At 45.5% G+C, this 24320-nt stretch overlaps 2 protein-coding genes across 5 annotated transcripts in view; one reads left to right on the forward strand and one right to left on the reverse strand.

Annotated features, from left to right (window-relative positions):
* LRBA (LPS responsive beige-like anchor protein) overlaps positions 1-24320 on the forward strand; it is a 302351-nt gene that overhangs the window by 151880 nt on the left and 126151 nt on the right. For all 4 annotated transcript variants that reach the window (XM_063415460.1, XM_063415457.1, XM_063415458.1 and 1 more), the window contains exons 38-40: positions 382-506; positions 7743-7889; positions 10369-10505. In XM_063415460.1, coding sequence (XP_063271530.1) covers positions 382-506; positions 7743-7889; positions 10369-10505 — 409 coding nt within the window. The remainder of the gene's footprint in view (positions 1-381; positions 507-7742; positions 7890-10368; positions 10506-24320) is intronic.
* MAB21L2 (mab-21 like 2) lies at positions 13842-16958 on the reverse strand. The gene has a single exon (XM_063415201.1). The coding sequence runs from the start codon at positions 15371-15373 to the stop codon at positions 14294-14296; it is 1080 nt and encodes a 359-aa protein (XP_063271271.1). The 5' UTR covers positions 15374-16958; the 3' UTR covers positions 13842-14293.

Below are 24320 nucleotides of genomic sequence, written 5' to 3' on the forward strand. Positions count from 1 at the left end.
GCCTTTTCCCTATTCTGGTTTATAAATGCAGTCACTGAGAAAGGTGCCCTGCTGAGGCTGAAATGAGGCTGAAATCGGAGCACATGCCACTAGAGTGTGGGGAAACTGATCACACTGTCAGCAATTCATTTCAAAATGATGTATTTAGTGCTCATTTCACCTTCCAAGAAAAAAGGGAAAGGAGTTCCTTCGACTGGAAGGTGATATTGTTATTTTCAAGGACATACCTAAGTAAAAGATTGCAGAAAGGGTGGGGGGGAGGTTAGGGGGGAAAAAAAAAAGGCGCAAGCAGCGCAAACAAGGAGAGCTTTATGCAGAAATTCAGCGCTACCATGCTGGTTGATAATTGCTAACATATGTGGCTCCTCTGGTTCATTGTAGTCGTCCTCGTGAGTTCTGGCGCCTCGACTACTGGGAGGACGACCTGCGGCGCCGGCGACGCTTCGTGCGCAACCCCCTCGGATCGACGCATCCCGAAGCCACGCTCAGGGCAGCCGGAGAGCATGGTCAGTGAGAAATCTGCCTGTAAAAAACCCCAAAAAAATCGTGCCAAAGTAAAATCAGCAGAGTCCAGGATGTGGTGGGAAAGGCTGGGCCTTCCTCTTGGTGGGATGTTGGGAGTGGGCCCAAGGTGGAGGCTCACGGTGTCGCGATTCGGGCGCGTTTTCCGTACGGAGAACGCTGCTGGTGTTTGCTGAGCCCCTTGTCTCCATCTCAGCTGGCTTTGCATACAACACCCAGTCCTCACTAGGCAGAAAAAAAGTGGGTGCAGTTTTGCCATCAATCCCTGAGCACACTCCAATGTAAATCACCTGCTTGTACTTCAGTAACTTCAGAAGAATTTCCCCTGTTCAAAATCCACAGCGATTATTTCACTTACCATGTGTCTGCCTATTGTTACAGATGAATACATTAAAATTTACATTAAAATACATTAAATAACACTTTTACAAGTTAAACTGGACCTTCCCTTAAGTCCTCAAGCTTTTCTGCAAGAATTTGATATGGAAAAAAGAGCAGCAAATGCTGTTTTGTGCGATCTGTTGCTCAAGCAGCAAAATGTAATGATCATTTCTACCTGGTAATTTTAAAAGAAGGAGATTGCTTTTCTTGCAGTTATTAATCCTCATTTCATAACCTGGGATAAGATATAAGATGCTACATCCATTCTAGAGGGGAATGTATGTACCAAACTAAAACAATAGTCAGTTTGAGAATTCTATACTAAATCAAAATATAAGCAAGCAAACAAAACCACACCCAAAGCCAGTGAACTTTGGGGTTTGGTACAGAATTTTATGTCTTTGCTATCTAATGAGGGTACACTGATAAGGTAAAAAAGTCTCGTACTTAAAAATAATTTGCTTATAATTAAAGCTGAGCACTCTTCACCTTGAAGGCACAGTTCATGGTGCAAATAATTTAAATTTAAATGGGGTTTTTTTGGTTTGTTTTTTTTCTTTTTTTAGCTTGTGAATACCTACATACCTGCATACATATAGCCACAGAAATTGTGTGTGAGGGGATACATTTTATGCTAATTTTAGATTAAGAGTGTTGTCTGAATGTAGAAGAGCATCACTGTCATAAAGTTGGTTTCCATCAGGCATCTTAACCTCTTGCACTCAGCCTTAAAGAGCCATTTCTGGGAGGAAATGTCTACAATATGTCAGCTGATATAATGCCAAAAGTGACATCAGCCCTCTGAAATAAATGACCATACACAGAATAGTCAATAAAGTGATCTGAAAGCAATGTTTGTAGAGCCCTACATCTTTGGCTATAGGAAGGAGATGTAGAATTAATTAACCCACTTTTTTGCTTTGGGGGTTGTTGTTCTTTATGTGTTGTTCCTATACCATGGGCTTCAGGGCACGTGGGTTTTTCCTGTTTAATACTCCATGGATGAACAACAACTTCCCCCCTTTAATATTCTGTGTTCTTTAAGTTAAATAGATCTTGTCACAGTTTGATGTGTTCTAGTTGTATTTTCATATTTAGTCTTTATGATGTTTATCAAAAATTCAAAAAGTATCTTTATTCTTACTGAAAAATATTTAGAAAAATATTATTTATTTAGAAAAACCATTTCAATTTGCATAACTAATTCTTCCACAAGTAAAGACACAAGTAATGCAATTATTCATATTTCATACTGATGTGATATTTTCACTAATCCGTGCTGTATTTCAAGGGCTGAGGCTTATAATAATTTTGTAATTGACAGGACAATTTTTGTCAATACAAAGGAAGAATGAATAAAAGTAGCCCTATTTCAGAATTAGCTAATAAGCATAGCTGGTAACTAATTCTGGTATTTTAAATAGACCTAATTGTTTTCTGTCTGCCTTTCTATTCAGATTTTGACATCCTTAACAGTTTTCTATTGTGTTTAATTTCCTGATGTTGTTTTATTCCGCATTTTCATACTGCCTTTATCTGTTTTCCTTCTGTTTTTTTATCTATCCAATGAATATTTTAGTTTATTCTAAGTCATTATTGACTGTGATTTCTGAAATTATAGATATCTGCCTGAGTGTATGTACACATTTAACTGTCTTTTTCCAAGAACTTCCACAGGCAAGGTATAAAATAGATGACCAAAGTACAAATTCAAGTTCAACTGGAAACTCTACACAATGTGTAGGAGTGCAAAGATAGTTGGGATTTTATTGTTTCATTTTGGCTTTCTTGATGTGTTTGGTTTGGGTATTTTTTTTTTTTTTGAGTTTTAGAAGGTGCTGTTGTCAGAAAGATCAGCTGGAGTGGCCACAAGACCCATTTCTTTCTGAATTGTGTTTATTAACTTCTAATATTAACCAATTTCATCTCAGAAATTCCAATTGTTCTCAGATTTTTTGGAGCCAGACTTTCAGGGTATAGATATCCCTAGGATCTGCAGAGTGTTTGCCCCAGTATGTTATGATTTCATATCAATAATTTACCATTAATTATTCCATTTCAATTAATTTTACATGCCTCTGAAGCAGAAGCTTTTTTCAGATAATGTATAAAAGGTTCCCTGCTGCCTACTTAAGTTTTTTTCAAAACATCACAGACCAAAACCTGAAATTGGACATCAGGGATTTTGCCAAAAGGGAAGCAGGGGAAAATAATGCATAAATAATGGAACAGTACAAGCAGTAACCACGCTTGATAACATGGATTTTAGCTCACTTTCCTGAGAAGATGCACATTATCAACTGCTTGCTGCCTTTCAAATACAGCCAGATGTGTTCTCCATCCCAGGGAACTCACAGTGTCGCAATCATCCCCATTTGCAACTGTGAAAATGATTCGGAAACAATTGGAAGCCTCGATATTGTTCACTAAAACCTAGAGAGAACAACAATCAGCTCTGCTGCAGCCTGGTTATGTGTCTTAGGAGCAAGAACCAATCTTTTCCAAGGATTGATTTGATTTGAAGGAGAACCTCTGGTGCAGAGGTGGCAGAATAAATACCTGAAGACGAATGTTCTCTGTTCAGACAATCAATACCAGCCCCATGACTCTACTTCTGGCTACCTTCTAGTTAAAAACAAATTTTTTAATTCTGACAATTTAATTGCCATTCCCAAGTTCACATTAACTTGCTTGGGAAAAAAAGGCTTTAGGTAATTTTTCAAAGGGAAAAGGGGAAAAAAAAAAAGAAAGGATCCTTCCAAACTGGCTATTTATAAAAGTCAGTGTAATGGTGTATTGTGGGGAAAGGAAAGAGAGGTGAAGGTGCTGTGGTGGAAAGTTTGGGGTGGAAGGAGTTAACTCTTTTTTATTTTTCCTGTCACCTGCTGTATAGAAATGGAACCAAAAGTGCTTGTATAAACGTGGAGGAAAAAAAAAAGAGTATACCTGTTAGTATTTTGAAATTGACCCCAAAATGCAATATTTGTGGAAAATACTTTACCGAGCTTTTTAACAAGCGATTTATTGGGGTTTTTCATTGATGTTTGTTAAAAATCTGGGGACAGGAGGATTAAAACAGTCGGGAGCATTTCCATCAGGGTGGAGCTCAGGGCTTTGTGGCTGTGAGGGACCAGCAGGTGATCATCTCCAGTACTGCAATTGGCTGGTTAGTTTGCTTTGCCTCAGCTAGAAGGATGAAAAAGATGCCACAAGGATAATGTTTTAAAAACTTGGTTTGGAAGTGATTGGTTTTACCATTGTTATGTTTTTGAAGAAATAGGGAGGGTAGAGAGAAGCTTCTGGGAACCCTTTGTAAAAAAAAAAAATAATAAAAAAAAATATATATATATAGTAAGGTTTTATTTAATGCACCTTTTCTTTGAGTTGCTCTTCCTGGTATAGTTACCAGGTTAAAAAAATTGAAAAAAAAAAGAATTTGAGTGCTATCAGACTGTTGTGTTCAGAGCACAGATAGGCCATGCCTGCAGATCTTGATCTTGGAAAGGGTGTGGGAGTTTGTGCTTGGAGCTGCAGGGCTGGAGCAGAGGCTGTGGTCACACCAGCACAGGCAGGGCTGGCAGAGTGGTTGGAGAAGGCGGAGCAGGGTTTGTGACCTGAAATATGAAATTCAGTGTGATATAACTGTGCTGATGTGGGGTTGGTGATGTCATGCTCCATATCTGTAACCTGTAAATACATAAAGAGAACCAGACCATGGCACACCAGTGCATTTACCTGCAGAGGAATAGGTGAATCCATGTGGAATATATTCAATTCTGGGCAGATGCAGATGGAAGCATGAAAGTGTTGGTTGCAGATGTAGTGCTTTATTTGCTTTATTTAGTACAGAAAAAGCAGATTGTGGTTCAGAGAACCTTCCACTCGCTGGTGTGTGCAGGAGTGAAGTCAGGCATCCTCCTGTGCCTGTGTTTAATCTGTATTTACCTTTAACACACATTTCATGCACGTCAGGAAATGCTGGTAGCGAACATCACATACAAAGAGATGACAAAAGTTTACAAAAAATGGACCAAAATAATTCAGGGTCTAAAATCTCCTGTTGAAAAAGGCACATGTGTAAGATGTACGGTTTTGAATCAGTGGAATATCAGTGGTTGAGGCAAGAATTAAAATCTGACTAAGTGAAAAGGATAGGGCAATATTTCTGTTATCCAGTCATCTTTGGTTTGGAAGCTGCTGTGCTGATTTTATTTTTTCTTAAAGACTGGAGGACATAATAACATTTTAGACAAGTTGTACTAAGTATAAAAGTATTAACCTTTGATCTTGGCTCTGAATTCAACCTTAAATAAGAATAGGTAGAGAGCTAGTTTGAAATCAGCATTTTCAGTACAACACAGATTCTAGTAGAGGAACCAAAAATTGGCAGCTATATACAGTGCAGATGAGGTTTTTGAAACAACAAATGTAGTTTTCCTGCATTAAAAGGAAAAAAAAAAGACCAAAAAGAAAAAAAAAAAAGAAAATAATTTATTATCTTGAACTTCATCTTGAGGTGGTTTTGTTCTATTTTACTTTTTTTGATCTTCAAGAGAGTGCTGGTGGGGCAGTGACTAAGAGTGCATGTGGTGTGTATTAGTACACTGATGGTAATTTTACTGCTGCTAACTGAAAATCCTCAAGGGGGAGTTAATTACAGGAAAACCTTCCTAAATATCAGCCGCATATTTTCCATGACAAGAAGGTTTTTCAACTCACATTGAACAACTCCAGAATCTGAGTTATCATTATTTACATGAGCGTATTTTGCAAGAAAGTGAAATTTGTGTTTCTACAATGCAGTTAAAGCTCTGCAGTAATTTTTTTTAAGGCTTTCTTACAAGTGACAGCTATTGCTAGGGCAAAAGGATCATGTATAAATTGCATTTTATTTTGTATGCAAGTTAAATTTCCTTTTATTTCTGTTTTTCATTGGTTGGAGGTGAAGGTTTATGTTTATTTTTTGTTGTTGTTATTTGGGATTTTTTTGTAAGGTCAAGGCCTAAACCAAACCCAGTATTTGGTCATCTGGAGTTTGTTGTTGTTATTGTGATGGTTTTTTTATAGTTTGGATTTTTTTTTTTTAATTAATCTGGTGGGTGGATTTCTCTTTTTACTTTTTCACCGAACTGAAAAGTTTTGTTATTTGAAATTTACATGCATATATTTACTTAAACATTTTAAACTTTACATGCTGCCTTACAGAAGGCAGGGGAGTGGCTGCCTTCTGTAAATATTTGCAGATTAACATATTTTTAGAGGGACCCGTGGAACTTCAAACCAAGTGTGGCAGCAGGCAGGGGAGCAGCCCCGGTGTGTTGAAGTTAGTTTGTCCTGATGTGTTTGGTGTTTTTCAAACACGGCTGTGCCATGGGTATTCTTAGTGTACCTTAAGAGAGGGTATTTTAATTTTTGACTTAAAAGAAAACAAAAACAAAAACAAACAAAAAGACCCGGACACATACACTGCTGTGTTTTGGCATTACCACACCAAAACTTAGGTGGTAGAGGGAGTAATTAGAGGGAGTAATTACCTCTTTCTTTCCCTTTTTTTTCACTCCCCTTTAATTTTTCCCCCTGTTTCTGTTGCTGTTTGAGGCGGGGATTTAAACAGGGCCGATTCCCCGGTGCCGGGGGCGATGCCGGCCATGCCGGGGACACATCCCCCGGCCCGGTCACCGTGTGCGGGGCCGAACACGGCTCCGGGCGTGCCTGGCCGCCTCCCTTCCATCCCCAAAATCCCGGGTTGAGCCCCGAAACGCCCCGTGGGAGGCCGGGGTGCCCCTTGGAAGCAGGTGCGGGCTGTTCCCTGCCCGCGGCCGCCGCCCCGGGGCAGACTCGCCCCTCACGGCCTGGCACGGACGGATGGCGGCTCTGCTGCCTCACGGGCTCGGTGCCGCCGGGGGGATGCGGGATTGTCCCCCCTCACGGGCTCGGTGCTGCCGGAGGGATGCGGGATGGCGGCTCTGCTGCCTCACGGGCTCGGTGCTGCCGGAGGGATGCGGGGTTGTCCCCCCTCACGGGCTCGGCTTGCCCCGGAGGGATGCGGAGCTGTCCCCCCTCACGGGCTCGGCTTGCCCCGGAGTGATGCGGGGTGGCGGCTGTCCCCCCTCACGGGCTCGGTGCCGCCGGGGCCATGCGGGGTGGCGGCTGTCCCCCCTCACGGGCTCGGTGCCGCCGGGGCGATGCGGGGCTGTCCCCCCTCACGGGCTCGGTGTCACCGGGGGGATGCGGGATTGTCCCCCCTCACGGGCTCGGTGCTGCCGGAGGGATGCGGGATTGTCCCCCCTCACGGGCTCGGCTTGCCCCGGAGGGATGCGGGGTGGCGGCTGTGCCCCCTCACGGGCTCGGCTTGCCCCGGAGGGATGCGGGGTGGCGGCTGTCCCCCCTCACGGGCTCGGTGCCGCCGGGGCCATGCGGGGTGGCGGCTCCCCTCCGCCGGGTCCCGCTGCCGGGGTTTTCCCGGCGGGAGCTGCCTCAGGCGCTGCCCCGGGCGGGTCCCGCCGCTCCGGGCCCGTCCGGCGCCTCCCGCGGCCGGGGCTGTGCCCGCTGTGGGCTCAGGGTGACACAGCGGGCACCGGGACCCTCCTCGGCTCGGTTTCCTGCAGGGGAACGGAGGCTGCTGGATCCTTTCCCCCTCCGGCATAAACGCTTGGACGCTGCACAGAGCACTGGATAATTTTGCGCAGGTTTAATAGGATTAAAACTAGATGTGTCCTAACATTGGAAGGATTAACACAGGTACTTCCCACAGCTAGTCCTAAGCCTGAACTTACATTTAAAAAAATGAAATTACACTCCTTTGTCACTGAGACCTGACAGACCCTGTCTCATTTCAGCTCCCGATGAGGATATACTTGTCAAAGGAAAGCAGTCCATCAAGAGTCAAGTTTTAGGAAACCAGAACTCGGAAAGCGAGATTCTCTTGGAAGGTGATGATGATATCATGTCATTCATGGAGGAAAGAGAAGTGGAGAACCTGACAGGTAATGTCACCTATCTGATTTTCTCCTCAGCCTCTTTACTGCTCAAGTTCTGATCTCCCCGTCTCTGCAGTGGATCATGGTTTGGGATACACACTGATAATTAACACACTTCCCATAACTGCGTCATTAAGATAATTTTCTGTTCACCTCAGATACTGAAGGTTTATTTGAGGAGAGTTGTGAGTTTTCTTTCTCTGCAGTAGATAGCTATTCTAGAAAACCTTCCTTACAGAAAATAGCTCTACCTTGAAAGGGCTTCTTTTGTTTTCTTGACCTCAGTCCACTCGAATCATCAGACCTAGTGGACAATTAGGCAAGCTGTCTGTAATTTAGGGCTTTGGAGACCTTTAATTTTTTTTCCTAAGTCTATAAAATTGTACATACTGGTTATTTACTTGCATGTAAAGGATTTTACTTGCTGGATTTAACCCCTTTAAACCCCTTGACATTCCCCCACTAAAGTTCTTTCTCCATAGGCCATGGTCTCATTAGACTCCTTTTTTTTTTCTGAAGAAATAGTACTTTCTGTACAGTTCAAAATGTAAAATCAGAGTAACCAGTGGTTTGGAGACTGGGAATTATGAAGTGTCTCAATTGCTATTTGAGGAACGTGGCTTTTACAGAGAAAATGCCAACTTATCTGTGTTTTGTGCTTCTCATCTGGTATTCCATGTACACTTAATTTAGAGAAAAATACCATTGATTGGAGAATTCTGGTTCCCTGAGTTGCTGCTAGTATACTCTTACATTGATATGGATCATGCATATGATAATTCACTGAAAATGCTGGAAGTGATTATTTATTGGCATTTTGCTTATCCTTGAACTGCATTCCACTCTTTAAAAAAAAAAAAAAAGGTAAAGTTAAAAATGAAAATTCAGCATAAGAAAAAAGAGAACCTGCATAGGAAAAGTAAAGTAAAATAAAGTGATGGGAGAATAATGCAAAGGCATTTCTCTAGATGAATCTTTTTTATTCCCTTTCTACCATGAGCTTCCTTCTCAACAGCCTTCCCCATGTTTCCTTCTATTATTCATTCATTGGTTTGAGTAATACATTCATACTGTAATAGAGGTGAAAGGGGAGTTTAATTATATAATCTTGACAATGGCAATAGGATTAAGAAGTAATCCTCACTAATAAAGTGGTGTGGGTTAGAAATGAAGTGGAAATTGTCAGGGGTCTTCTACAGGACCTGGACTGCCCCAGCCTCTGCATCTGTCTGCTCACCCTGTAATTGAATGTCTGCGAGTGATTGAAAAAATGTTATTTCTCCTCTGGATTACATGCTAATGTACAGGGGGCAAAGGGAGACAGCAAAAGAACACAGAGCTGCTTATTTCATCCATTTGTGGGGGTGAGCTCTGGGAAATCATGGCAGTTCTGCAGCTATCTCTGCCCATCTGCAGACACAATGTATTTGTACGTTGGGAATAGAGGGCAAAGCTGCTCTGATCTCAGCAGAGCATCTCTTCTTTTGTCCTAGTGGCACACATTGAGATTGATGTGAGATTAAGGACCATCACCCTCCTAACAATCGATGGAAATGACAATTCATCTGAATTTTTTGTCAGTTATTCTCACGTTGATTACCTGAACGTGTGTACCTCATTTATAGATGCTTTATTAAAACAAAATTGTCTATGTCACTTTAATATCTTCCACTGTTTTACAAAAGTCAGATAACACTGCAGCCACGTAACTTCATTTCCTTGCCTCCTAATCAGCTGGATGACAAACCTAACCTGTTTCTTTCTGTATGTGTTAGTTTATATAGAGCTGAACCTATTGTTTCCAGTAGTAGTCTGATTTGTCCCTGTGATAAGCCCTGTGGAGATGTGATTATTCCAATAAAAATTCATTCAGTTGGAAACCAACCCTCCAGCTGTTTACTCCCACAGTCCCCGAGCTACCCTAACACTGTGTGGAATCCTTGAACAATACTTAACGTGGAATCCAAAGCATCTTTAAAACATTTTACTTTAGGCTCTGTAACATTGTTTAACCTTAACAATAGATTTCCAGCATCCATGAGGGAACACTTTGCAGTTAGACAAACTTTGAGCTTTGACTGCTGTGTTAATCTTTGTGAAATGCTACCAGAACTTCCCAGCAGCTAAAGGACACATCAGACAGAACGATTGCAAGTGTTCAAGTGTGCACTCTCTGTGTTTCATGTAACAGAGGAGACAAAATGTGTCTGAGTCTTGGACACAAAATGTGTCTGAGTCAAAGCCTGCTAAAGCCAGCTCTGTGTAATGTATGCAGCAGTTTGCAATTGCAGCTGCCTCAGTGTTCAGCAGCACAGAGACACTGCAAATCTGTTACATATGTTCTTTTCCGGGACAAAAAGGGCTTTGCTCTTTAAGGACGAGCTGTGCTCTTTGCTTTATTTTAACGTCCTTGGCCTGCAAAGCCAATAATTTGTACTTTTGTTCTTTTGAGTTTGAATTTGTTGGTGTTTTCCCGCCTTGGCAGGTCCGGTGTCCCTCAGCACACCAGCTCAGCTTGTGGCACCCTCTGTGGTGGTGAAAGGCACCCTCTCCATCACTCTTTCTGAGCTCTACTTCGAGGTGGATGAAGAAGATCCCAGTTTTAAGAAAATCGACCCAAAGGTAAGAGATCATTGACCCTGAGCTCTGAGAGATGATGACAAATTACCCAAGGCCTTTAATTCTTCACTTGACTCCCTTTACCTCTGTTGGGCTGCAGTGTTGCTGCTTTAATAACTTTGCCACTGACCGTATAAGTTGCTGAACTTCCCGTAGGTGACACCTCCCTTCCTGCTCCTTTTTCTCCCCCTCCCACAATTCGACCCTACTTGAATGTTAATTAGCTTGCTGGGAATAAAGCTCCAGGGGGACACGTCTGAAATAAAGACATCTTGAATCGCAGGCCTGTGTCAATGCGGGGAAGTTCAGCAAGGCTTTCAGCACAAATACTTTCTTTTACTTCCCTGATTTTAGCAAATGTCAGTGTAAAACAGCACTGAACTTCCCACACTCCTGAGTTTGATGTGCTCCTGTCATATTTCTCCATAACACATTTTACAGGGCCCGTTATTATTTATCGTGCCTAAGCATAAAACATAATTGCCCTTCTGAAAGGTGTTTCTAAGCTGATTTGCTGATTTCCACAAACTTTATTTGCTCTGAGTTGCTTGATTATTTGTCTTTTTGTTAAAATTAGTAACCTTCAGTGAAATTGCAATTTAAAGGGAGCATATTGTGCTGTTAGCTTAATAACATTGCACTTGAATGCTTTCTACAGGGTTACAGCAACATTTCAAAAGTAGACACAACTCTATGTAAATATTCTCACAGCTTAAATGTAGTCATAGCTCTTGGTTTTTTAAATACCTGCCTAATGTTAAACTAGGTAATAATTTCTTTGGGAAGGGTACTGCTGGAAGAAATAGTGGTTTTCTGCTTGTCTGTAGAGAGAATATCGTGTGTGTTAAGCACAGGTTCAGTTCTTTGTTCCTATTGAGTAAATTGCTCTTGTCTGTATTAAAAATGGCATCGGTGGGTCTGAAAGGGATTATCAAATTCTGTCGGGGGAAAAAAATTATTTGGAAAAGCAGTGCATTTGTTAGAGCTAGATTTTAATATAAGCAGTTAATTAGAATTGTGATTTTATGCGATATCAAAATGAGATTTAACTTTTCTTTTGGTCCTGAAGAGTTTTTGAAATATATTGGAAATTGTTTTAAGTATGAGATAATGCTTAAAAATTTTATATGCTTACTCCTTCTATTATGTTTCACTAATCCCCCACCATTTAACTAGAAAAACCCATTTAATGATGAAAAGAATATAAACGTGAAATTCAAGTTCGTTCATGTTGCATTTTCCATCTAAAATGTTCTGCTTTGTATTGTGTTAGCACGACAAAAGTCTTACAGATCTGCATGATTCTGCATTTTTGGTTTTCATGTTCAGCACACAGAGTCTTTGAGTACAGTTACTAATTCTTACCATTCCTGGTGCGTGTTTTGTGGGAACACTGACACAGATAGTTAGCCTCCTTTTCTCCTGCCTCCCAGTATGTGGCAGAGGTTGTTTTCTTAACTGTGAGCAGGCGTTCTGGTTTGGTTTGACTCTTTTACTCAATATCTGAGAGATTTTCTTAGAGTTCTTACAACAAGAGGGGTTGGTTATGTGAAATACTGGCTACACCTCTTCCATTCCGCTTGCGATGTAACTTTAGCTAGAGATCTCAAAATTAAAAAAAACCAAAAACCTTTTATAATGTCTCAGGGGTGGGGGGAGCTAAAAATCAGATGTGAATGGTTTTATTTTAAATACTAAGTAGTGGTACAAAGAGCATCTTTTTGAGCATTAACGCCTCGCTGCCCCACCCTGTGCTGAAGTCAGCGTGCTTTGATAGCCATGAGGAGCTGCTGTAGAAAATGCCCCTTGGAAAAAAAAAAAAATATTAAAAAAGCCCCCACAACTAATCCGCTGTAAGCTCCGCAGGCCTGCTTAATTAATGAGGCTTCATCTGTTTGATAAATTTAAGTTCCCTGTATATTTGTCTAAACTGCTGAAAAGAAAACATTGTGACAGGTTCCTGGAGGAAAACCTGCCTTAGGTAGCGATAGCATCGGCAGCGATACGATCAGAGTTTATTCGCGGGCTGGTTTTGGGCAGGAAAGGATAACCCCGCGGGCTAAGCCCGTTCTGCCGGGGATCAGCGCTGTGGAAAGCGCTCGGATGGCTCCACAAAAGATTTGCGGGGCTCAGCCGGGGCTGCCGGGGCAGCGCCGGGGCCGGGGCCGGGTGTGGCCGCCGGGCCGGCCCCGCGCTCCCCGCTCCATCCCCGGCTGCTGCCGCCGTCGCGGATTTCGTTCTTAAACTTAGGAGGAAAAGCAGCTCAAGTCTAAATAGTTAATTCTTTTCACCTCCGTCCAAAAAGAAACGAAAATAGTCCTTTGGGGCAAGAACTTAGCTTTATTTTGTTACCTCCCCCCGCCCACGAAGGGATATGAAAACTTGCTCGAAATGCTCCGAGCCGGCGTTGCAATCTTTCGGGCGGCTTGAGCGGGTAACGCTTAAAATTATGAAATTTTAGGAATGCGTTGCCGATAAAAAATCCTGCCAGTATTTCTCAGTCGTTCCGAGTAAGCTTAAAGCGAAATGGCCCCGGGGAACGAGGCAGAATTTCGGGAGAGGGGGCTCGGGCAGGGAAGGAGATCGGCACAGAGCGCCCGGTGTAGGACCGGGTGCTTTCCTGACGGGTTCCTGCTTATCTCCCCTTCTGACTATGCCGCGGTGCGATTTTATGCTGTACTTAAAAATCCGGGCAAAAACAAATGTTTGTTTAAAAAAAATATCGACCCGGTTGCTTTAAATGGCATTAATTATTCAGGGTAGATCTATACTTCCTCCGTGTCAAAGTCAAATGGATAGCGCGTTCGCTTTGGGAAGCGAAAGCAAACAGCGACGGCTTTTTAAAACAAAATGCAGCTCTCGAGATTTACCGGGGGAATATAAAAGCAAGGGATACCATAAGGAAAAAAAATTAAAGGGAAAAGAAAGAGCTGTAGGGTAGGAAAAGGCATGCTGTAATTCTGACTAAACTGTGGCGGGCTGCTGTGCGACGCTCCATATATTCCAAGATTTAGAACAGAATCTTAGAGTAATAGAAATACAGCAGATGTTGTCACATGCTGAACTAAAGAATATATAAGATTCTTTTTTCTTAGATGCATTTTTTTTTTAATAGAAACTAGAAGGAGGTTTAGAAAACATCAGTCAATATGCTGAGCTAAGGCTTGGGCTAGGTGTTGCGTTTAGCTATCTTTACATTTTCTGGTTTCGTTTATTTTTAAAAAATTCCTTCTGAGGTTCAGAAAGAATTTACTTGCCTGAATTTAAGAACCATTCACAAAAAGCGTAAAGTTAAAGTAATATTTTTATTACTATTTGCAACAAGTCAGTTGTGGGGCACATAATCTGACCTTGGCACCGAAATACATTTAACATCAGTAAAACTTTTTAAAAGGGAGATTTGTACATATAGTTAAATAATTTTTTTTCACTTGGTGACAACATTCAGGCAAACAAGAGAGCATAAGAAAAGGACTATACATGGATTGGAAAATGTACCTTTCGGGTTTCGTTTTGGAGTTGCAAAAGTCCGATCGCTTCTTTTTGTGACCTTTTAAAAGTTCACATCGGAGGAGAGGAGGAGAGAGGCTCTTCCCTTCTTCCGTGCAGGGCGGTGAGAGTTTATGCCGGGAAAACCATCGGCAAGTTTTTAAAGGCCGAGCTGCAGGTGGGTGGGGGGGACGCGCGTCTTTCGCCGCCTCTTTTCCGCCGTCGTTCGCGTTAAATAAAAAGTTTTTTAGGCGCTGTTGTTGTTTACGGAGCGCGAGTTTTTGCGCGCGGGGGTGTTAACCCTATAGCTTGTCGAGGCTTTTGGGATTGGTGAGGATTTCTCTGGCTAGCCTCCAGGTCTGTTTGGCAGCGCTTTCCAGGGCCGAGTGGGGTTTGCCCTGAAAGAGGTCTAGGTTGGGCAGGAAGTAGTGGGGGCAGCGCCGGCACTGCAGGCAGGAGATGAGCTGCAGGAGGATGCCGTTCAGGCGGTCGCCCAGGCACGCCTCGTCCCAGTCGGTCTCCCGCGGGTGCTTCTCGCACTCGTACAGCAGCAGCGTCTTCATGTGGTAGTTGTTGAGGGGCTGCCCGGGCAGCTCCAGGTGCCGGTCGCGCAGCGTCTTCAGCACCGACAGGCACTTGTTCCGGCAGCCGCCCATCAGCAGCCGGTTCTCGGCCTCGCCGAACTGCAGCACCCACGCGTCGCTCTCGGCCGAGCTCTGCTTGCCCGTCAGCGAGTAGCACTCCTTGGAGAGCAGGTTGAAGCCCTCCGCCTTCACCTCCGCCACCCGGTTGGGGCCGGGCCAGGGGATGTGGGGCATGGGCCACTGCGCCGCGCTGCGCGGCCAGATCCCGGTGCACTTGAAGGCGGGCGTGATCTGCACCACGTAGCGCTCGCGGATGCGGAGCTTCACCTCGCTCGTGTCCGCGATCATCTTCACCACGTCCCGGTAGCTGCACTTGTCCACGGCCTGGGCCACCAGCGTCTGGAAGCGGGAGCGGATCTTGCGGGCGGACAGGTAGCCCGAGGCGGTGATGAACTCCACCCAGAGGGACATGCTGCGCTTGCGGCCGTCGCTCAGCTTGAGCACGGCGCAGCCCGGCAGGGAGCCGTCGTCCACGAAGTTGAAGACGCCCATCTGGTTGAGGTAGAGCACCACCTCGAACTCGGTGGGCGAGATCACCTCCAGCCCCTCGTAGCGGGCGTCGATCTCGCTCAGGGAGCTGATGAAGCGCGGCTCCTGCACCTCCACCTCCTTCAGCACGTCCGACACGACCTTGCACACCTCCCGGATGGTCTTGGCGATGGCCGCCTTGCGCGCCTGGCAGCGCTCCGTGTAATATTTGTTGAGCTGGTAGACCAGCTTGGCCTGCGCGGCGATCATGTTGGGGCACAGGTCCGGGCTGTACACCGGGCTCTCGCAGTACGTTGAGGGATCCAATGCTTTAGCGGTGGCTGCAGCTTTGCGGAGGGCACCGGCCGAATCGCAGACCCCCGCCGCCTCCGGGAAGAAGGCGGCAGCGGCGCGCCAGTGAGAGCAATTAAAGAAATCGAGGAGGGCGGCGAAGCACAAAGGAGCGAAGCCCGGCGCTGCCCCGGCGAGGAGGAGGAGGAGGAGGAGCGGGCCGGTGCTGCTGCTGCCGGAGCCGGTGCAGGAGCGGCGGGCAGCCCCCGCGGGCTCCCGGAGCGCAAAGTTTTGGATGGCGATGGGGGCAGGGAAGTCTGGGCTGCCTCTGCGCTCAGGCGCCCACCCCCCCGCGCAGCCACAAAAATGCCGTTTCAATAGTTCATGAGAAAAAAAAAAATCCCAAAACAACAAACAAACAAACTTCCCCAGGACTTGCAGAAGGTCCCCGCAGAAAAAGTCGGTCGGCGGCGAAGTTTAAAACCGCACACGGTACGAGAGGAGGAGAAGAATGCGAGCAGTGCCCTCAGCGGAAGAGTGAACTCTGTGTCTGTCTGTCTGCCTCTCTCTCTCTTTCAGTCCGTGGCACCGCCAGAGATGTGCATGAGTTTGGCTGCCGCTCGCTCAGACTGTCAGGGGGTGTTGCTGATTTCCCTTTTCCTGCTGGAGGCGTTGGCTGGACCCGGCTCTGTGGCTGTCTCTATCTTTACGCGCAGACGGGAGCACTTGGTCTGTGATCTCTCATTCCCGTCCTGCAGCTCTACATAGATTGTTGTGAGAGAGAGAGAGACTGTATGGAGAGGAGCTGTTGAGGAGCTGTTGCCCTTTTGGGTTTTTTTTTGGTTGGTTTTTTTTTTGGTTTGGATTGGTTTTGATTTGTTTTCTTTGCACAGACTGTGTTTTATCCTGAACGGGAGGAGGGCGTATCTGCCGTGGCGGGGATGGCTTCTCCTCCCCCTGGCCAGCCCTGGAGGTGCTCCCTTGGCTCCCGCTGTCCGCGCCTCTCGCTCCGCTCCTGCCGCGCCGTCCGCCCGCGTCCCTCTCGCGGCGCCGCCGCCGGGCCCCGTAGTTTATGAATGGGGCCGCGCGCGGGCGCGGGGCGGGGCCGCTCCGCCAATCGCCGCCGAGCTGTCAGCGCCGCGGCCAATCGCGGCGGCCCGCGCGCGCACACGCGCCCCGCGCGCCCGGCCCCCGCGCGCCGCCGGGGCTCGGAGCCGGCATGGGCCGTGCGGGGAAAACCCCCCCAAAAAATCCCCGAAACTTCGCCCTGGCGGCCGGAGAAGGGCGAGCTGAGCTCGCTGCTCCCTCCCAGGGGACCCGGCGGCAATGCCGGTGTGTGCGGGGAAGCGGGAGAGACGCTGATGCTGCTGAGGCTTCACCGCAGGCATAAATCTTATTTCTCTTAATGCCGGGCTGCAGCAGTGAAAGTGAGACCGTCACCGGAGTAGCGTGGCACACCTTGTTTTACTGCCCCCAGTCGCCTTAATTTAGATAAATCTCGTGCCATAACGTTCTTTTCATCCTCCTAAAGCGCAGGATTGAGTTATTGGAAAGGAAACGATATTTTATGCAAGTTTGTATTAATAAGAATGTGGGATGGTTTGGACATAAAGCCGTAGCTCCGTGGTGTCGGGTCGGAGGGAGCCCCGGGGCAGTACCTGCTGCAGAGCAGCCAGATCTGCTTCTCCTGCGGGAGCTCAGGATGGAAGGGAGGGCAGTTTCCACACCTCAGTGCTCGGGGCAAGGGTGCGTAGCTGCTTTGCCCTCCCCTGGACCGCGCAGTCCCGCGGTGCGGGGCGGCTCTCGGCGCCCGGGAGCCCCGCGGGGACCGGGGCCGTGCCGGTGCCGAGACGCGATGCGCTCCTCCGTGCGGAGCCTCCGGGTAACCCGCTCGCAGCGGCTGGGCTCGGTTCTTTACTCTCTCCTCCTTTCGCTGCAGCTGGCTGATTTTAATTAAGAAAATACCGCCGTCTGTTTTCTGTGTGCGTTTAAATTGGAAACATGTCTGGTGCCGACCGTACCGCTGCAAGAAGTACGGAGGTGCCCGGCGCCGGTGCGGCTCCATCCTCCGCGAGGAGAGCATCGGTCCCTGCTTCCCCGCCTGCGGCCGGGGCACTCCCCGCCCGGGGACGGGGGGCTGGCCCGGCGGTGCCCGGTGCTGGCGGCGGTGTCAGGTGTCCCCACCGGGAGGGATTCGAGAGCAGGGAAGGCTCGGAGGCGAGCAGCTTCCGAGGGGTGGGGGAGAAGCGGCCAGGCTGCCACGAGGGCAGAGTCGCTGGCTCGCCAGGGCGCTGGCGCCGCTGCTCGCACGGTCTCTGGGTGTCCCGGGGATGCTCTCCGCCCCGGGGCCCGGTAAGTGCCTGGGAGCTGCCCCGTCCCCGCGGCCGCCCGGGGCGCTCGGAGGCTCCGCAGGCGCGGGCGGCAGCGCCGGGCGGGCATCGCTTGCGCGGAGCTTCTGTGCGCGGCTCGGCTTGCCCGGCGGAGCGGCCGGGGTCCCGCTGCCCTCCGGCAAGGGGGAGAGTTACTCAGGGCTGCGGGTTCCTTTCACACGGCACCGGCAAAGCTCCCGGGGCTGTGACTCGCTGTCCGCGCCGGTCAGGGCAATGCACGAACAGAGACGGGCAGGAGGGCTCCGCAGGGTCTCGCTTCCCGCAGGGAGTGCCCAGCCTCGGGCTGGCCGTGCCCGGGGCGCGGAGGAGGTCGCCGGAGCCTTCAGGCGGCCCTGGCGATGGCGGGGGCACACGCGTTTCTTTTTTCAGGGAAAAAGCAGGAGGAGGGGGCGATTCCCTTCCCACCCCCCCGAAAAGGTGCCTAATGATGCAGCGTTACCAGTGTTCAGATTTAAACCAATTCATTACCAATTTTCCTGCCTGAGGTTGAAGCCCTAGTAAATAATAAATCAGCTAAACAAAAGCTGACTTTAATTTATTGCCCCAGCGCTAATTAGAAACATCATTTGAGCAATAAACTTAAACACTTCCAGCAAATAATGCACGTGAAACCCTTCTCTGCCGTGTCTGGGCGTTTGTGGCCGCACTGCATTAAGACCGGCTTCATCTGTGGCGGAATTCGCTCTCGCCCGGATGAATAATTGAAAGGGGAACAGGATCCGAGGAGGCCGTAATTGAAGAGCCCTTGTCACCTCCGCTTTTATGTATGTTAGTGTAGAAGTCCATCAGCAGCTCCTTGATGGTGTATAAAACGAAGTGGCATCCCCTGCAGCAGCAGGAGATACTGTATTCCATTAAAAAAGACCGCGAGCGTGTGTGTGCCGCAGAGAGGGAAACTCTCAGGGCTAAAAGCCACTTGAAGGCTTCAGGCCGATTGATCTGTATTCTCTCGTTATAATCCGTCTCATCATACTTGAGTTAATGAGGCAGGGGCGGGGGTGATCTGATGGTCCTTGACAAATTCATTAGGGAGGCTGCGGGACATTTTATTTGACTGTTAAACATCGTGTTTGTTTGGTTTAAGCAGTGCCAACATCAGCATGCCGCTGCCTGGAGCTAGAGTGTTTTGTTAGCGAGGGCTTCTGTAAAAAGACACCGGGAAAAGGGGACGCGGGGTTTGCTCCTGCCTTGGCTCCTCCCGCTCGCAGGGCAGGGAGCTCGGGGGTGCGAATCCTGCCGTGCAGAAAAGGGATGTGCCACCGCTCAGGATGGCTAAGGAGCAGCGAAGAGCGGCCATTAAGACTTTTGTGGGTTTTTTTCCCCTTCAAGAGAACGCTGTGTATCTGCGTTAATCGCTAAAACAACAAAAGAAAAAGAGCTGCAAAGCACCTCGGAGTTTTAGCAATAAGATGCATTTTCTTGCTGTGTTGTGATACAGCATACTTCCATTTGATCTCCTAACCAGCTTATCAACGTGGCATATGTTAAATATTTCAGAGTCTTTTAATCATGACTGGTGCATTTTAAAGTTTCTATAACATGCTACTGATATAAAGTGTAATTTTTAAGTTTAATCAAAGTGACTTTAGTCTGTTAAAGGATTTCTGCCTTTTTCTCTCCCTTGCTGAGAGAAGTGAATTCAGGAGCAGGTGCTCTGCAAAGGGCTGAGAAGTATTTTTGAGAAGAGCATATGAAATATGTATATATTTGTATATGCTTTGTTCATGGCAGCTTTGCAGATGAGACCCAGCTAGCCTCCCACTATTTTCTAGTAGTTGGTTTCCCCTCTGTCCTTTCATTTAATGGAAAAAGTTCTGCAGAAAACGGAATAATTAATCTGCTTGTGGAACCTAGCACTGTGTTATTTTTTTTCCTGGAGATCAGTCTTCAAACATTCTCAGCTTTAAGTGCTTTGTAGGACTCTGCTTCCATTTATAGAAGAACTGTATGGGAACAGAGCTAGTGCCCTTTGCCTGTCATTTTCATACATTCCTGCACTGCTGATGGAGCTTGAACTGCTGCAGGGAATGTATGGATTTGAAAAGAAATGATTCAGTAATGCACGTCGTGTTTCTCCACGGCAGAACCGGGTTAATAGTCGGAGCTGTGCTGGGTTTGAGGGATAAAATTCCTTTTGCATTCGAGGGTGCGCCTCTTTTTGGGAGTCATGGCTTGGCTTTAGTGTCTGCTGATCTGCTCTCAGGTCTGTGTGTGTGAAGTTAGCTGATGGCACACACTGGAGGAGAAAGATGATTTCATTTTGACTAATGTCATTAATGTATCTCATCAAAGTGCTGTATAAATCTTGTACCTTCTCTTTTCCTGTGAAGATTGAGTGGTATAGCAATTAAAGAATTTATACATGTTTCCAAGTCTCTTCTAGCTTTCATTCCTTCAGTGGGAAAAGGGTTGGTTCTACACCTTTAAGTAGCTTTTTTCTGCATTCCTGTTTGGTATTAAATATGTTCATAATCTGGTGTTTAACCATGAGCAATCTGCTGCTGAGGGACTTTCTCTAATGCTTTGAACTTTGTATTAAAGGTAGCATCTCTTTTCTCATGGTGACTTCAGCTGCAGACTGGTTTGAATGCTAAATATTGTTTTGTGAGTTTATCTTTAATAAGTTGGCAATCAGGGAAAATCAGATGTACTAAAAAGGAGCAATTCTAGTGCTTTTGTAAAATTTTCTTCATGTTGAAACTTCACATAGGCCTTTTGTTTGGATGCAGTTGGGGTGGGTGGATGCTGTTTCATCCATTAGAAATAACCAAATTCATGTGTGTTGGCTTTATTTATAATAACTGATTAATTATATTAATAACATCACTTTTAAGAAGTGAGAGCATGTAACATGCCGGGATCCTCTCAGCTTTGCCTCCAATTGAGTGTATTAACACTTAACTTGAGAAAAAAAATGAGGTGGGCTACAGAGATAATGTCTGGTTCTTAAAAATGCTGTGAGCCTCAATCAGCGCTTCCTTTAAAAGGATGAAAAATACAAAGATGTTGTAGGCAAAATCAAACTTTTTGAAATGAAAAAAAAGATTAATTTGTAGGTTTTTGGCTTTTTTTTTTTCCCATGTAGCTGCAGATGATTGCTTTGTTTATTGCCTTAGACATTGATATCTCTGTGCATACACGTAATTATGCCAACAAACAACAGCCTGTGTGCTTTTACTGCTTAGGCAGCTACTTTAGAGATCAAAATCTTCATGCAGCCTGGTCAGGACACAGTATAAGTTAACCTAAAACTGAGTTACACCCTTTCAAAATGACAATTTCTAGGTCCAGAGGCAAAAGCTCCTCGTTTATAAGCTTTAAAAAATGCTTTCTCAAGTACAACATGTAGCAGTGTGAAATCCTCTGCTCCTCAGCAGCCACTGTACAGTTATAACCTTCCAGGGAGTTTCTAGGAGGACAATTTATAAAGGGAGAGGTGGGAGGAGGGAATGGAGGGGGCTCAATCTTCTCTGGGGGCCAGCACGGAATATATCGAGTCTCTCTGCTCCCTGGATTTTGGGATGATTTTGTTTTGACTTTGGGTCTGATGCAAAAAGCATGCAATTTTAATTTAATTTAAAAGAACTCCTGTTTGAGCAGTCTTCTAACTGTTCCCTCATTCAAATTAAACGCACAGTTAGAACCATCTACTTTTCTGTGCATTGCACTTCATAGTTTTGAGTTTTTATCCTTTGAAAGTACTGTGTGGACATAAAAGGAGTAAACTACAACTTTTAAAAACATTGCAGGCGTTTTGTTGCAACTTCTAATGAACCAAATCACAGCTAATCCTATTTTATGTCTTGCTGTGCATATCTTATTTCAGAATAACTTTTCCATGTTAATATGCTGCTCTCTTTTTAATTTTCTTAAGAATTAGGTAAAACCTGTGTGCAAAATAGTTCAAGGGACCATCTCCCAGTGCTGGAAAGGGGAAACTGCATTGGCTCAAATAATGTATAGAAGCCATCTGCATAGCTTAATTGAAATAATATTTGATGATCTAAGAGATGGAAATTATTCCTTTTTCTTTAACCATCTGAAATAAAACTAGGATGTAAACCAGCTGTCTTGGCCTATGGAAATCAAGGTCCTGCCAGCCTGTTTCTTTTCTTCATTTTCTACTCCTATCTTCCTTTATTATCTTTGTATCCCAAGGAGTCTTTCTTGTTTTCTAACTGGTTTTGTCTGCAACAAGGGGCTGGCTGGGTGTGTTTAAATAGACTCTGGATCGAGTGAAAAATCTTTGATCTATGGCTATGACTGCTTCCAAATGATTTGCTTGCTGGGACTGGACACTGTCCATGCCCTTTCACTTCGCTATCAGATAGGCACACAAAAAGGACTTGACATGCTACCAGATGCACAGTTAATCATTGCATTAGGTCTGTGAAGGGGACCATCCAGACTCAATTAGGTCTACCATTTTTAACTGGTGTTTGCTCTGTAGTTTGTTTCAGTACAATATTAATTCTAGCTGCCATTCTGTTTATCTGAAAGGGCTTTAACGCGGTGCTGTGCTTTCATTTTCGAGTCTTCTCTGCGTTTGTGCTGGTTTTTGTCTATTTAGAACATCGTGTTTTGTTACAAATATTATTGCAGTGTAACATATTATCTGAAGTTTAATGAAAAAAGTTTTTGTCTTTTTGTAATTCAGCCCTTCTCCCTTCTCAATTCCCATCCAAAAACCGCATTTGAAATACCCTAAATGCAGCAGCTGGCATTCAGAAGTAAAGCTTACAAGAGGCTCTGGAGTTTTGGAATGAGTGTTAAATGCTGCAAACCAAGCAGCAGCAATTTTCCTCTCACTCCTTTACCAAGAGCTCATTCCTGTGTCTGGCACTGCATGGTTTTGTGCTAGAAGGATATTAAGGGTGCACGAGTTAAAAAGGTCCAGCTGTAGAGTAAAAAGCATTACTGAAATTATTGTTCTGAACCTTGCCTGGGATTTCTAGGAGTAGTTTGTGTATTTACATTAACAGTTGTTAACTGTGTGCACTGAATAAAGTCCACTGAAAATTCCTAGCCTTCTCAGAGTTTCCAAAAATTAGTATTAACTACAGTTTGTAGATGTAGCCAGTCCTTTCATGGTATGAAGAAGCTTGGGTGTTCAAATTGTATAAATTATTTGGATTACTCATGCTGTCTGCATTTCCCAGTAATGCTTATATTGTGTATGGCAGGCCCATGGAAGCAGGAGCATAAAAGGACATAAAATAATTTTTGATTGAAAACTAATATATAAGAAAGGAGCACTACTTAGAGACTTTAAAAGTATTTTAATTTGGTTTTAGTATTTATTTATTTTGGAAGAAAGGAGGAACAAGGCATTCAGCTATTATCTTTTTTAAAAATTCTATATATAGTTACAAAAACTGTATTAAGTTGCAGATTTTGTTCAGCCTTTACTTTAGATCTGAGATTCCTTCCTTCTTAGTTCTTTGCTTCATGGTTGTCAATATCCTTTGGAGCAGGTCACACACATTAAAATGTAACATTTATCATTTAGTTGTAGTCACAGGGATATTTAGAAGTTGCTAATGCACTTCCAAGATGCAGGAAGTCCAAGTGGATACTACTCACAAGTGCCAGTTAGGGCTCTCTGGGGCTTTTTAAATAATTTATGGCTACCTGCTGCTCCCAAATCCAGGTGTGTGCCTGTGTAATTTCCATTAATATTTCGTTTTGATGCACATAAATACTCAACACAGAATAACCCTAGCACAGGAGTCCTTCAGAGGCACAGGCAGGTGGCTTTTCCCCATCCATCACGTGTGCTGGAGCTTCATTCTGACTGGCATCTGCGTGCCAGCACGTCTCCAGAGGGGAACTGTTTGTGTACTTTGGGGGCTTCCAGAGTGAGAACTTGAAAGAAAGCGGGGCTTGAAATGCGCGGTCATTTGTGAATTTATGTTTTATCTCCCTTCACTTGAAAATTTATGAGGAGAGTGACTCCGGGTGCTTGCGTTGTGTGTTCCAGGGCTTGCCCCCACTGATAACACCCTTGTTGGCGTGAAAGTGCAATGCAAATTATGACAGTTACAACCTTCTGTTTTGTTTAACCTGTCAGTGGATTTCCTGGCTCAGTGCTGAGGGCAATGGCGTGTTCAGCTAGTTCCATATTCACCTAAACTTAAAAGGTCAGGTTTCTACAGGCAAGCCTAGTCAAAGCCTAATTGATGAGGAGGGCAGGGGGACAGAATTTACTGTTCTGTTGGCTAGTTTCATATCGTTAGGTTGTCCTGAAAGCATCAGGCAGTCACAGCCCCTTTCATGTAAGTGCTGACCCTAGACAGGAGCTGACAATCAAAGGAGGCAGCCACAGGAACCGGTGCAAGCAGCCTATTGATTTTTCAGTTAGGTCTAAGTAGTTTGTAGTGCGGGTAATGGGTGACAGAGGCAGGTATGTCATTATCAATGAGCTCCACAACAGTAGCGACAGCCCCCGCTCATATTTCCTTCAGCACTGACAGTCGGCGTCCTGCAGTGGTCAATAAATCGCCCAACCTTTTACTGACAAGTGACTCTGGGCTGGG

This window comes from Prinia subflava, chromosome 18 (assembly GCF_021018805.1).
Source record: "Prinia subflava isolate CZ2003 ecotype Zambia chromosome 18, Cam_Psub_1.2, whole genome shotgun sequence".
In the NCBI taxonomy this organism is placed as follows: domain Eukaryota; kingdom Metazoa; phylum Chordata; class Aves; order Passeriformes; family Cisticolidae; genus Prinia; species Prinia subflava.